The 12,597-nt window shown below is 39.4% G+C and overlaps 1 protein-coding gene across 5 annotated transcripts in view; it reads right to left on the reverse strand.

Annotated features, from left to right (window-relative positions):
* The window catches only part of LOC124878881 (receptor-type tyrosine-protein phosphatase U-like), a 334,335-nt gene that overhangs the window by 97,916 nt on the left and 223,822 nt on the right, over positions 1–12,597 (reverse strand). For all 5 annotated transcript variants that reach the window (XM_047383059.1, XM_047383057.1, XM_047383058.1 and 2 more), the window contains exons 8-10: positions 8,828–9,148; positions 4,951–5,060; positions 413–614 (exon numbers count right to left, since the gene is read on the reverse strand). In XM_047383059.1, coding sequence (XP_047239015.1) covers positions 413–614; positions 4,951–5,060; positions 8,828–9,148 — 633 coding nt within the window. The remainder of the gene's footprint in view (positions 1–412; positions 615–4,950; positions 5,061–8,827; positions 9,149–12,597) is intronic.

The following is a 12,597-nucleotide window of genomic DNA, read 5'->3' on the forward strand; positions in this document are numbered from 1 at the left end:
GTCTGGGCTTTGGATAGGACAGGATATGCAGACTGCGAAAACGTGAACAAACCTGTTTTCTCCCAAACTATTCATGCTGAACATTTCTAGCAAGCTATAATTAGTTTTCTAGCCAATAAAGTAAGTGCGCATCTGAAAGCTGTTTGGCTGGGTGTAAATGAAGATAATTCATATAATGTAAAGGTAATTTAAAGATGAGGAAATCAATCTAATCTTTTGAGAAAGCCACAAAGACGATTTCTCACTCGGTCTTTTTTGTTTATTTTGCATCTTTTATTGTGTTTTCTCTGATGCTGTTAGTACAAACTAATATTAAATAGAAAAATGTTTCTAGTTTTATTACTAATGAGAATCATCATTTGGCGTTAAGGTTACCCTTAGCCACAGAATAGCAACCAGCATAAAGCCTCACCTGATATATTTGTAGTGATCTCTGTAAGAGCTGTTTGGCCAAAACCTTTGGCAGTCCGGGCGCGAACAGAGACCAGGTACGTGGTTCCGGGGTGCAGGCCCGAGAACATGTGGTAGGTTTCATTTCTCAGTTTGGATACGGTACGACGAGGACCGGGTACATTAATGCCAGGGTCAGAGGACTCTGTGCTCTGGTAACTGATCTGCAAACAGTTAAAAGGATAAAAAGAAATAAATAAGACTGAATAAAGAATAGTCAGACAATAAATACATGAATTTCACCTTTTAACAGAAGGAACAAGCAGAGTTCATGATCACCCCCTTGTGTACAACTGCTTCTTCTCTGACCCTTATAAAGATGCCCAACTATGAAATAAATGCTAATGATAACATGTTACAATGTATACATTTACAACACAAATCAATTTTCTCAAAAAAGTAAAAAGTTCAAAGTTTTTGTCAGTCACTTCAGAAAGTGAAACTTATATAAAGATTTATTTAATATACAGGAAAATATTTCAACCCTTCATTTCTTGTCATTTTGATTATTACGGCTTGTGGATAATGAAAAACCCAAAAATAAACTAACTTTTCAGAGCCAACCATCAATTCTTCACAGTGGCTTCTTTGAACTGCCCCATCGAGGTTTTGCTTCCTCAACCACAGAAGATGCAGACCTTTATGTCACTCGCTGCCTGTCAGCTGCTTCACGACTCCTCAGAGACAGCAAAGCATTTGAAGACCTATTTCTTCCGCTTGACGGCTTCCTTCCCCTTCAGATTCAAATCAACAAACCTCTCCTGGGTGTGAGAAAAAGTCTCCTGGAAGTGAGTTGAGAATCAAAGGAACAGGAGCCTCCAACAGAAATTCAAAGTTCCTATTCTGATATCCTATTGGGAGAAGAACATTAGCTCTTAAGACTTACTATAATTTGGAGGTGTCAAAATCTAGTCCTGAGGATCGATGTCCTGCAGCTTTTCAATGTGTTGCCCGGTCCAACACGCCTGAATCAAATAGGTGAATTACCTCCTCAGCATGCAGTGAGCGTCCACAGAGTCAGGCTAATGACCTCATTATTTCATTCAAGTGTGCTGAAGACGAGACACATCTAACGGGAAGATGGACAAAACTTCTATTGTTTTTCTAGTTTTACAGACTACACTAAGGCCCTGATCTTCAAAAGGTTTGTGTGTAAAAAAAAAATCACGTGCAAGCTGGTTTGGGTGGGCAGAGATAAATAAAGCTGTTTAGAGATGCATTTCCATTTAAGTCTGACAGTGGCTGTCAGCTTTTCTAGGTGTAATAATTTATATTTAATGGTTAACAGTAGCTTTCAGTATTTTCATGTTTCTAAATGTTTTTACTTTTGTTTTGTAACACTTTGAGATACTTATATAAATGTAATTTATTATTATTATTACCTCCAACGTTATGACTTCGAACTTCATCTTTCTTTTACGGCTGCTCTCCATGGCGACAGTCAGCAGCACACGCAATTTCCTCATTTCAACAGGGCGGTCAGCACCACCTTTGCACCTGTAATCCTGTTATAGATTGCGTGCAACATACCCACTTATTGCACGTGCAAATTGTTTTTGGAACAAGCAATTTAGCGCTCCTTATTTGGAATCTTTGAACTCTACTCTACAGGTCAGATTTGCTGCAGACAGGTTGCAAAGTGAGATTCAGTGTCTTACAAAAGGACACTGAATATCAGTATTTAACAGTACTGAGAAATTCAACATAACTAGTAATATAACCAATATACCAAAACATTCAAAAGTGAAGAAAATATATTTTTGTACTTTTTGTAAAATGTAATTAAAAAAAAATTTAAGTTTTGGCAAGGAATAAATTAAGACACTCCACATGCATTCCTACTTAAAATGACCAACTCTCACAGGTGTATCACCTTTTTAACATTGTTAAAAACCCATGATCACGTCAGGCCATGCGAGCAAGTTTAGCCAGGGAAAAGACCGCAAGAAGCCAAAGCAAGTCACCAAAAATCCTCAAATATCACCCTGGAACCAACAGCTTGCTCTTGCTTCTGTTATGTAATATGAAATAGTTCCCTCTGGTTCATTACCATTATGTCCCCTTTTCCCTTTTATGTGTATATGGTTCTTTAGGTTCCTTATTCCTTCATTGTTGTTTCTAGCCTAGTTAATGAGTTTCTTGAATGATTTTTTTAAATTGTAGTTTAATTGTTTGTATTAATAAAGTTTTACATTTTATTCCATATGTTTGCAGAGTTTGCTGTTACCAAACATCAGTGTTCGAATTAGACAATATTTGACAGACTGAAAATTGTTTGGTTATTGATCCCCAATCAGACGGTGCCCTGATTTGTTATTGGGATTTTTGTTAATTATTGATAATTATTCATTATAATTATTAATAATTGCTAATAGCCAAACAATCAAAACTGCAAAACGTTTACACAGGTGTACATCTGAATACATGCACAGACACAATTACACACCAGTATGTCTGTGTATACAAATGCTTCCATATGTAGTCAGGCGTAAGCGGGCAAACACACACACACACACACACACACACACACACACACACACACACACACACACACCATCATCATTAACATTTATTTATTCATAATTGGCTTTACAAGCCTAAAGACAAATAAGTGCTGTAGAGGTAAATAAAAGACTGAAAAGAGAGATAAAAATAACAAAATAATAAAAAAGCCATAAGGAATAAAATACAAGGTTGACAATATAAGCAATAAAATCTGCACTAAAAGGCATAGAAGACACAAGGACTGGCCTCATGGTCGAGGTTTCTGGAATTAAAAGAAAGATTAAAAATATGAGTTTTTGAAAGAGATTAAAAATCATCTGAAGTTCCAGTAGACCTCAAAGAAAGAGGGAGACTGTTCCAGATAGGGTTCTGCGGGTGAGAAAGCTCTGCCACCCCTAGGCACGAGCCAAGTCCTGGGATTAACTAAGAGCTTCTGGTCCTGAGATCTTCTACTGGGAGTTCTATTGGGCATGTGTGCATGTAAAAGCTCTTTAAGGTAAGGATGTGTCAAACCAATTAGACATTTAAAACTAAAATTGAAATCTTAAAAACAGTTCTGAAAGAAACACGCAGCCAGTGGAAGGAATATAAATTCATTATACTAGGTCCTGCTCAGAATTAAGTTTTATATAACATCATTAAACTATGCACACAGCTTTGGGATAATATACTGTAAGAATATAAGAGAAAATATTTGAGTGTTTTATGTTTGAGTATTTTTTGTCATTTGTAATTTTTGCAATTTGTTGTATTTAACAAAATACATGATTCAGAAAGCCAAAATCTGTGGATGAAAAGATGTAAGATGCTTCCTAAACATCTTTAAACTGGTGTAAAAATAACAGCGTCATCTGCATAAATCTGAATATAAGCTGTGCAACAGGAATTTGGAAACATATTAAAGAATACAGAAAATAAAATTAGCCCAAGGACCGACCCTTAAGGTAGACCCACAGAACATTTATGGTAGAAATACTTCACTCCATCTACTGTTACATACTGTTCACTGTTGGACAGATCTGAGTTAAACCAAGTCAGAGAAAAGTCCAATTGAGTTACACTAGACAGAAGAACAAGGTATGAAAACCAAACTGGAAAAGATGTAGGCTATTATAATATTTAAGATGCTCTATGGGAGATTTGATAACCAATTTTTCTTCAATTTTGATAAAAGTGGTAACATACAGATCAGTCTGTAGTTAGATATATCGCATATATTCTCAGTTTTTAAGATTGGGGCTACCTCTGACAACTTCCAAGCTTCAGGGACTACTGAATGTTTAAAAGATAGATTTACTGGATGCATAATGGGCTGAACAAAAAAAGGTTGTTTTCTGTGATAAAGGTAGTGGCTAAACTAAAGCATCTTTGGCCTTAAAGTTTGTATTACAATTAATAAGTTTAGCTGTGTCTAAAACCTTGACTTCCATGATATTAACAACTGCTTTGGCACTATCAGCTGGATTTCTAAAGAACTTCTTGCTATGGAGTGACACTGTGTCAAGCAATAGTCAGATTTTATAGCAGAAAGCCCACGCTGCAAAGGTCTCCGGTAGATTTCAGGCCATAAATAATTAATAAGGAACATTTAACATTGCCCCATTGTCGAATCATCTGTTGGGCATAAAAGTAATTAGAATGGGTTGTGCCCTGCGTAAATTACAGGCTGGAGTCGAGACCTCTGCTTTATCAGCATGTGTAAATGTATAGTTAATTCCACCAAGTGTGAAAAGTGGTTCTGTAGATGTCAACAGCTCTGGCTGATGTTCCAAGTTCGGGGGAGATACAGCAAAAACAAACCTTGAAGGAATCATACAGAGCAGATGACTCCTGAAAGCATTAGATATAGTTTTTCTTGTCTTACTGTCTTGTAGGAGGGTGTGAGGGAGGGCATGAGGGGTGGATACTGGCATGTAAAAAATGAAATCCCACAACAGGAGACGATGCAGATACTCCACCTGCTGTGCCAGCGGGTTTCTTTTGGGAATATCTTACCTCATACTGTGTGATAAGACCGTTGGGCTCTACAGGCTCCTCCCACTTGAGGAAAATCATGTCATCGAGTGGAGTGAAGGTCAAAGACTCTGGAGCGATGCCTCCAGGAACTAAGGCAGCAAAACAAAACGAAAAAAAACAACTTGTTGAAACAAACATTCCATTTAGGTTTTCCGGTAATGTACTTTTGTGTAGGCATGCTCGTGGGAGCAAACACTTGACAGAGAAAAATAAAGAAAAAAGGCACAAGGGTTAGAAAAGACAGAGAAGATGAGGGAAAAAGAGAAACAGCAGAAAGAGGAAAGCTAAACTGGTGTGCTCCCAGTCATCAGGATGAATTGAGATCCTGGCTTCTGCTGATGCCTCAAAGAGCACCATGTGCTGGATCATGACACTACATTTGTCTTTAGAAGAGTGATACTTACAAAGAAATAGTAAGGGAATCCAAACTGTAAACTGAAAACCTACTTTTCCATTGTTTTGCTTTAAAAAGATTATGCAATTGTACAACATGACAAACAAAACAATTTACTAATCTAATTAATTATTAATGGCACTAAAAACATTTGAAAACTCAGCTGCATGACCTTTGGGATATGTTTATACCAGCTTTGCACATCTAGATATTGATAATTTTGACCTTTTCCTTTTTGCAAAATAGTTCAAGCTCAGTCAAATTTGATGGTAAGCATCTGAGAACAGCAATTCTCAAATGTTGGGTCCTGTCATGGATAGTGAACAACATCTGAAATACACAAACAAAGAAACTGGTATAACTGAATCTCAGAATATACAGCACAAACCTACTATTAGGACAGCCCAGGAAGGAAGAGTCACACCTGGAATCCTCATGACATCAAAGTAAAAAACTCCATTTCAGAGCGCCATTCGCTTTCTTTCCCATGGCTCTCCACTGGAGCAGCACTGGGGGGAAACACTCGTGGATGTCTGATTTTGTTGCCTGAGTTTGACTACTTCTTCGAAACTACTTCTTCGAAACTTAGATCCAAAGTTGAGTACAATCTGATGTTTGTGTCCCAGTCAATCGCAAACTGGCCAAAATAAGACTAGTCACCTTAATCTTTTCATTCTGAGCTTCTGAGAAAAAGAATCTGAGATTCCCAAGACAGAGATGGTGTCTCTAACCGCAGCTTTGGACGCCTGACGCTTAGTGTTTGAGCAGACGATTTCCCTCATAACTCTGAGAGCAGCAGCCACAGCTTCTTTGTTCATCGCCTGCCACGCAACACACTCCTCTTTAAATCTATTAAGTGTTTGATAAGAGATAATGCCTCTAAAAAGACTGTGGGCACATAATGCTGTCACTTTTTGCAGATGGATCTCTGTCCCACTTGATGATGTTTTTGTTTAAAATCCTTAATAACACTGACTTTCATAATTTGGTTCTGGACAGTCGTGCACATCTCTATTTTTGCAACATTTCGTGAATGGTATTCATCATACCAGAGTAGCTTTAGTGTAGATACCTAAAGCATGTCTATTTTTACAAGTCAGTACATGGTTGAATAAAATCACAGAAAGGATCTTTATTGCAAAAAGGTATACACAATCATCAGGTTGAATCATTCAGTTGTGCATTAGGAATGAACTATATGTTCTTTTTCTGCTACCAGTAGTCGACTTCATTCATTCATTCATTCATTCATTTATTCACCTCAGTCAAAGGAATAAACATCAAATAGATGTTTTTTCATGTAAAGGTAAAGCCAAGCCTTTAGCTTTCATACTTCATAAATTATACCATACTTGGGAACACTCGACTGGATTGCCAAAGTTTTTCTGCATATTGTTCTGAACTAAAGTGTGAGAAGCAGCACTGATTTACTTACTGGGGTTACAGTTTTTCCACTGAAGAAGACGTCAACCCTGCATAGGTGTTACTTTGTTTCATCTTTAATGTTTGAGCTGGAGTGGGAAAATATACAAGATTTCTAGTGGCTTTCTCATCATAGTGAAATGCCAAGAAAACACTGGATGATCAGATGAATTCAATGAAATAATTTTTTTGTTTGTGTCAATTCTGAGATTCAGCTACTGAATGCTTCCCTGAAAATCCATCTCTCCATCAATCCATTGTCCCTTGCTTCTCTGAGACTGAGTCGTAGGCATAACAGGCCCAAGACGGAAACCCGCACACACTTCACCACAGCCACACTCGCCAGCACATTCTAAAGGGATGCCAAGATGTTTGCAGCCCAGTGGAGAAATATAGTCCTTCCAGATCTGGATCAGGTATCTCTCCCAATGAAACATGCTTGGAATACCTTCAAAGAGAAGCACCCACAAGGGCATTTTGATCAGATGCGGAGAAGCAGCAGCTCTACTCTCAAGTTCTTCTGGATGAAGGAGCTCCTCACCTTCTTTCTAAGGCTGAGTCCGGTCACCCTACAGTTACTTCAGCTGCCTATGTACAGTATATCTAAGACATTCTTCTTTTAGTCATGATCAGTATCTCATGACCAAAGGTGAGGGTAAGAATGTAGATATATTGGTAAAACAAAACTTCCCTTTTTGGCTCAGCTCCTTCTTCACAATGAAAGACTGGGGCAACATCCGCATTACTCCCATCAAGACCCCAATCTCTCTATCAATCTCTCGCTCCCTTCTACCATCATTCACAAACAAGACACCAAGACACTTAAACTCCTTCCCGTAATGCAAAGACAGACCTCTGACCCAGAAGCACCAATACACCTTTTTCTGGTTGGGAAAGATGGACTCACACTTAGGAACTGACTCTCATCCAAGTCGCATCAAAATTGGCCATAAACTGCCATGGTAGAGTCTAACTTGAACTAGGAAAAAGCTGAACATTGTGCCAAAAATGCACACACAGCTCGTGCTTAGGTATACAAAGACCAGATAGTCCTTAAAAGTAACCTAGGTTCGCCACACTGCTGCAACACTCCATACAAAATACCACAAATGGCTTGAGAAGCACCCATATCACTACAGACTACCATAGCATCATTACATCATTCTTTGAAACAATAAAGCATGATCTGAGTTGTGTTTCTGAAGCTCAAGAAGTCAAAGCAGCTAAATTAAAGAGGTCTAACCTGCTCTGCTTAGCAGCAGAGACAGCTACAGAAAATGACTACAGTAATGTTTGTTTGTTGAGCACAATAGGCAACAAGCTGGAGAAACTGGCTGTAAGATATTCAGTTTAAAGAAATCAACTTCCTTCTGCTGTTAAGACAGCAGTGTGAAGGAGTGGATAATTAAGCCCCCTCACCTACTCCCACTGCTTGGTGTTTAAAGTGTTGCTTTAATGATTTGATCTAACAGCCCTATATGCTTAGCAGATGTTCAAATGCATGTAAATAAGAAGTGATGAGGACATGCTACCAACTGTACATTATGAGGATCACTTACTCCAAGTCTCTTGACCGGGTTAACAAATTGGAATGTTTGCCTATTTTACATGTTTGACCTTCTGTGCCTTCATCCATGGGAAATTTGCATTAGACTGCATATAATCTGCTGATGTACACAGGAAATCATTATTACAAAGATAAGCAAAATTATTTAAGCATTTTGCTGTTGGCCATTGGCTGAGCCGATTAATGCTTCACTAGTCTCCATTTAAAGGGCTGATCTTCCGTTAAGTTATGCTGATCCAGCTTTTCTTTTTAGTCAATATTTGTGTTTTTTTTGCTTATGCTAGACAACTAAATGCCTGGATTTTTGTAAGCCATGCATAATGACTATCCAAGCATGAAGTCACTACAAATGTAAAAACTTCGGATGCTAAGTATCCATGACAACACCAAACTTCATTGCATGCGTAAATTAACACATATGGCTTCTATACGAGTGTATAGCATTTACTGAGAACAGTTAAACGTCCACTCACTGTCCTCCTCCGTTTGAAAGGTGACCTCCCTGCTCTCCTTCTTTCCCTCTGGGTTGGCCAGCGCCAGCCTGATGTGGACCGCGCGAAAGGGTGGCAGGTCTCTCAGTGTGAAGTGGGAGGTGTTGCGGTCCACGGACAGGCACTCTCTTACTGTGGCATTGTTGCCCCCGCTGGTCCCCGTTGGCATAGAGTAGCGGTAGCAGAGGTATAGAGTGTATGTGTGGCAGCGTGTGAGATTGTAGCCCAGCGGCTCCCACTGAAGGGCCAGAAGACGCGGCTGGATCTCTGTGGCCGTTAGGCCGCGCAAGGCACGCATGGGCTCTGAAAGAGACATTAAACAGAGATATTACTATTGCATTGCATGAAAATGCATTGAGCTCATAAGGTGTCTTGCAAAAGAATTAATAGAAATAAAATATTTCAGATTTCAACATGCAACAGCTGCAAACTGCTTTGCATTGGATAGACCAGGAGTCTGCAACCTGCAGCTGAGGAGCCGCAAATGGCCCTTTGGACATTCCCCAAAGGCTCTTGATAACTTTGGCTAAAAATGGTATAGAACCAACTAGATATGACAATAAATGCAGTTTGGGAGCTTTTAGTGTGCCGTTTGCATGCTCTCCCAGTGTATGCATGGGTTTTCTCCCTGTTTCTCCGAAGTGTGGGCATGGTTTTTAGTCTCAGTTCTATTTTTGTTGGGCCTGACATCATGATAATCTCGCAAACCGTCAATGGTATACATGACCTATTGCCCACTGAATGCTATGAAACACTCCAGGCCCCTTTACAACCTTGAAAATTATTAAGCAAGTATAGAAAGTAGAGGTTTGGATAATAAAAAAAACAATGTTAGTTCACAGGTTCACCACTTCCCAATAAAGTTAGCACTCACCACAGGCCAAACACATACATTAAAAAAGCTGGAGTTTGATTTGATTAACCCACAAGAAACAGTTTGGTATTTGAACAGAGAAGTGCTAGATTTCTTTAACAGACCTACCTAACCTGTTTCTTGAAGGCAAACACCACAGACTGTAGAAGATAAACTGAGAAGCAATGTGACTTCATTTGGGGCGCAAAGCAGCAGGCAAAAACTACCAAACCTTCTTGAGAGGAGCCAAGTCATGTGATGGTCATTTGGTCCCTTTGCCATTTTGGACTTGGTCGCTTTCTACCTGACTTTTCCGGATGTTTCAAACCTGCTTGGATAGCTGATAATTTAGCTGATTATTTTAGTAAATTCAGAGGTTTTTTTTTGTTTAGGTGTCAAAATGTAATATCTCATAATGTTTTTTCATTGTCTTATTTCTTAAACGTTTACTGTTTCTTTCTAAATCTTTACAAAAATATGTACACTTAAATGAATTTATGGGAGATTTCCGTATTTTTATGTTCATTTGTGACATAATTCACTGTGTTCACTGTGGCTGGTAAAAAAAAATTTTATTGTCACACTAGATGGTAGTTTTACAATCAAGGAAAAGTTTATTTCTACCTTCTCCTGTGTTAGTTCAAAGTGGATAATGATCATGGGCAAAAGAAGGAAACAACTTACTGCAAACTTTACAAACTCAGACTTTGGGGTTACAGATGGGTGAAAATATGTCTGCAAAAACAGACTGCAGATTCCCAACTTGTTACATGAACATGATTTGACAGGAGAAGCTTGTATGGCAAGACAGTTACCACATATAAACTGACAAAGTCTAATTACAGCCTTAACATGAGAATGACACATCTGCTTGTGGATGCCTAGAAATATGTTAACTTTCAAGCATAAATGAGGGTATTTGTGTCCAGAGGCCTTGTCTGAATTCCCAAGTGTATCCAAGTGATATGAAATGCAGGAATTTGAGAGAAATGCCCTTGGAATGGCAGGGCAGCAGACATGTGGATGGCTCTTAGCCAGCACTGGAGAGGCAATAGCTGCAGACTGTGTCACCAGACATGGATCACAAGCTAATAACTTACATGAATGAGGCAATGTCAGAAAGGAGAAATCACTTCTGAGAGGACAGGCACATCCCTCAAGTGTTTGCTGACTTTAAGGAGGTTTGCTCTTTCCAAAAGAACAAAACCCACCAAAGAGTTTGATGCCCTGACAGCTGAAATTGACAAAAGCCTTCTCCTTCAAATGAAACACATTATTAAGAAAGGCAACATTTAGGTGCAGAAAACTATGTTCCCTGCAATAGCAAGAAAGTTTAAAGTCTCTGAGAACAACATATATATTGTCTGAGCCCTCTTATTCAATCCGGCCTATGCAGCAACCACTCCAGTAAAAATCTGATCTGTCACAAGCAGAGAGTTCACTTTCTGCTTCAGACACCATTACTCATCATTACACCCGCACCCCAGCAGGCTCTGGCCTGTCGTCCCCTCAACCAATCCAGCCCTGAACCGACATTCTGCATGATTAGCCTAATCAGAGGGATTACCCAGAGGCAGAGGGAGCCAGGCAACCAGAAACGAGAGGAGCACAGGAGAAGGACCAGATGAATGGTGGATAGGGTGAGAGGATCCCTGTGGATCTGCACATTTTGTCTAATGTTTTTTATCTTTAACAGCTGCCTCGGAGACATGTCTCAGAGGCTTGTCCCTCTTGCCAGCAGTTCTTTTTCAAATGTGAAGCACTACCAGTGCACATACTCACACTTACCAAGGAACCCATGTGGGTTTTGGGCTGGAGACACATGTTTAAATGAGTTTCTACACACTGAGTTTTGTGATGTAAATTTTTTAAATTGTCATGAGGCCTGTTAATGTTTTGTATCTATAAGACACCACAATATGATCAAATATTAGAAAATGTCTACAAGTAAAAAAAGCAGAAACTAATTGCTGAAGATAAAGCACACAAATACCTCTGCAGGCTTGTAACCTGGACCTGAAATCAACACGAACTTAAAATGCAAATTAGACTTCCCTGTCCTTGTGGGTGCAGGAGGTTGGTTGGTTTCATAAACTGGTCTCAAATTCACCAAATGTTGCAGCTGAGCCCCATTCCCAACATAAAATTCCAATGGCAGCCCCCTTTCTAGTGCTCCTGTTTGTGAAGTTCATGGATAGGTTCCTCAATGTGTAATCATAAAGAAGAGTGTGTCTGGTTTGGGAACCTCAGGTTTTCATCTTTTGGCTCTGCAAAGGGCTGCATCCAAATCTTGTGTTGAAGTCCTGACCGGGGCCTTTTGTTGCATGGGGTTTGCCTATTATTCCCCTGAAAGCACAGGTTTTCTCCCACAGATCTCTCAAGACATGCATGTTTGGTTAATCAGTCTCTAAATTAACCCTGAGTGTGAGTTTGTGTGTGCATGGTTGTGTGTCTTTGTGTTGCCCTCTGATGGATAACCCTAACCAGATGACCTGTCAGGAGTTTACCCTGCCTCTAGTAAGCCCCCGTACATAATGATTAACTGGGTTGGTGTGCTGCTCCAGGGTGTAATGTAGAGAAGACAGTGTGACCAGCTGGTTTATTGATTAAAGGCGAAACTCCACCAGGATTGTGGGCAATAGGTGCATTACACACTTAATTAATTTGAAAAGGGGACATTTAACCACACTGCTTTACAGTAGACTGACTAGATTATGGAAAATTAATTTCAACTGTCAGATGTGAAGGCTGGTAGGAAACGTTTGCCTGATGGGTAGGAATTGATGCATGGTCGGTACAAAATGTCAGTATGCAAACGATTTAATTTCACACCCAAACTGGCGAAATGGTGAAACGAAATACACCCTTTTCTTGTACAACCATATCTAAGGTGTTTTCA

Source organism: Girardinichthys multiradiatus, chromosome 13, assembly GCF_021462225.1.
Source record: "Girardinichthys multiradiatus isolate DD_20200921_A chromosome 13, DD_fGirMul_XY1, whole genome shotgun sequence".
Classification (NCBI taxonomy): Eukaryota; Metazoa; Chordata; class Actinopteri; order Cyprinodontiformes; family Goodeidae; genus Girardinichthys; species Girardinichthys multiradiatus.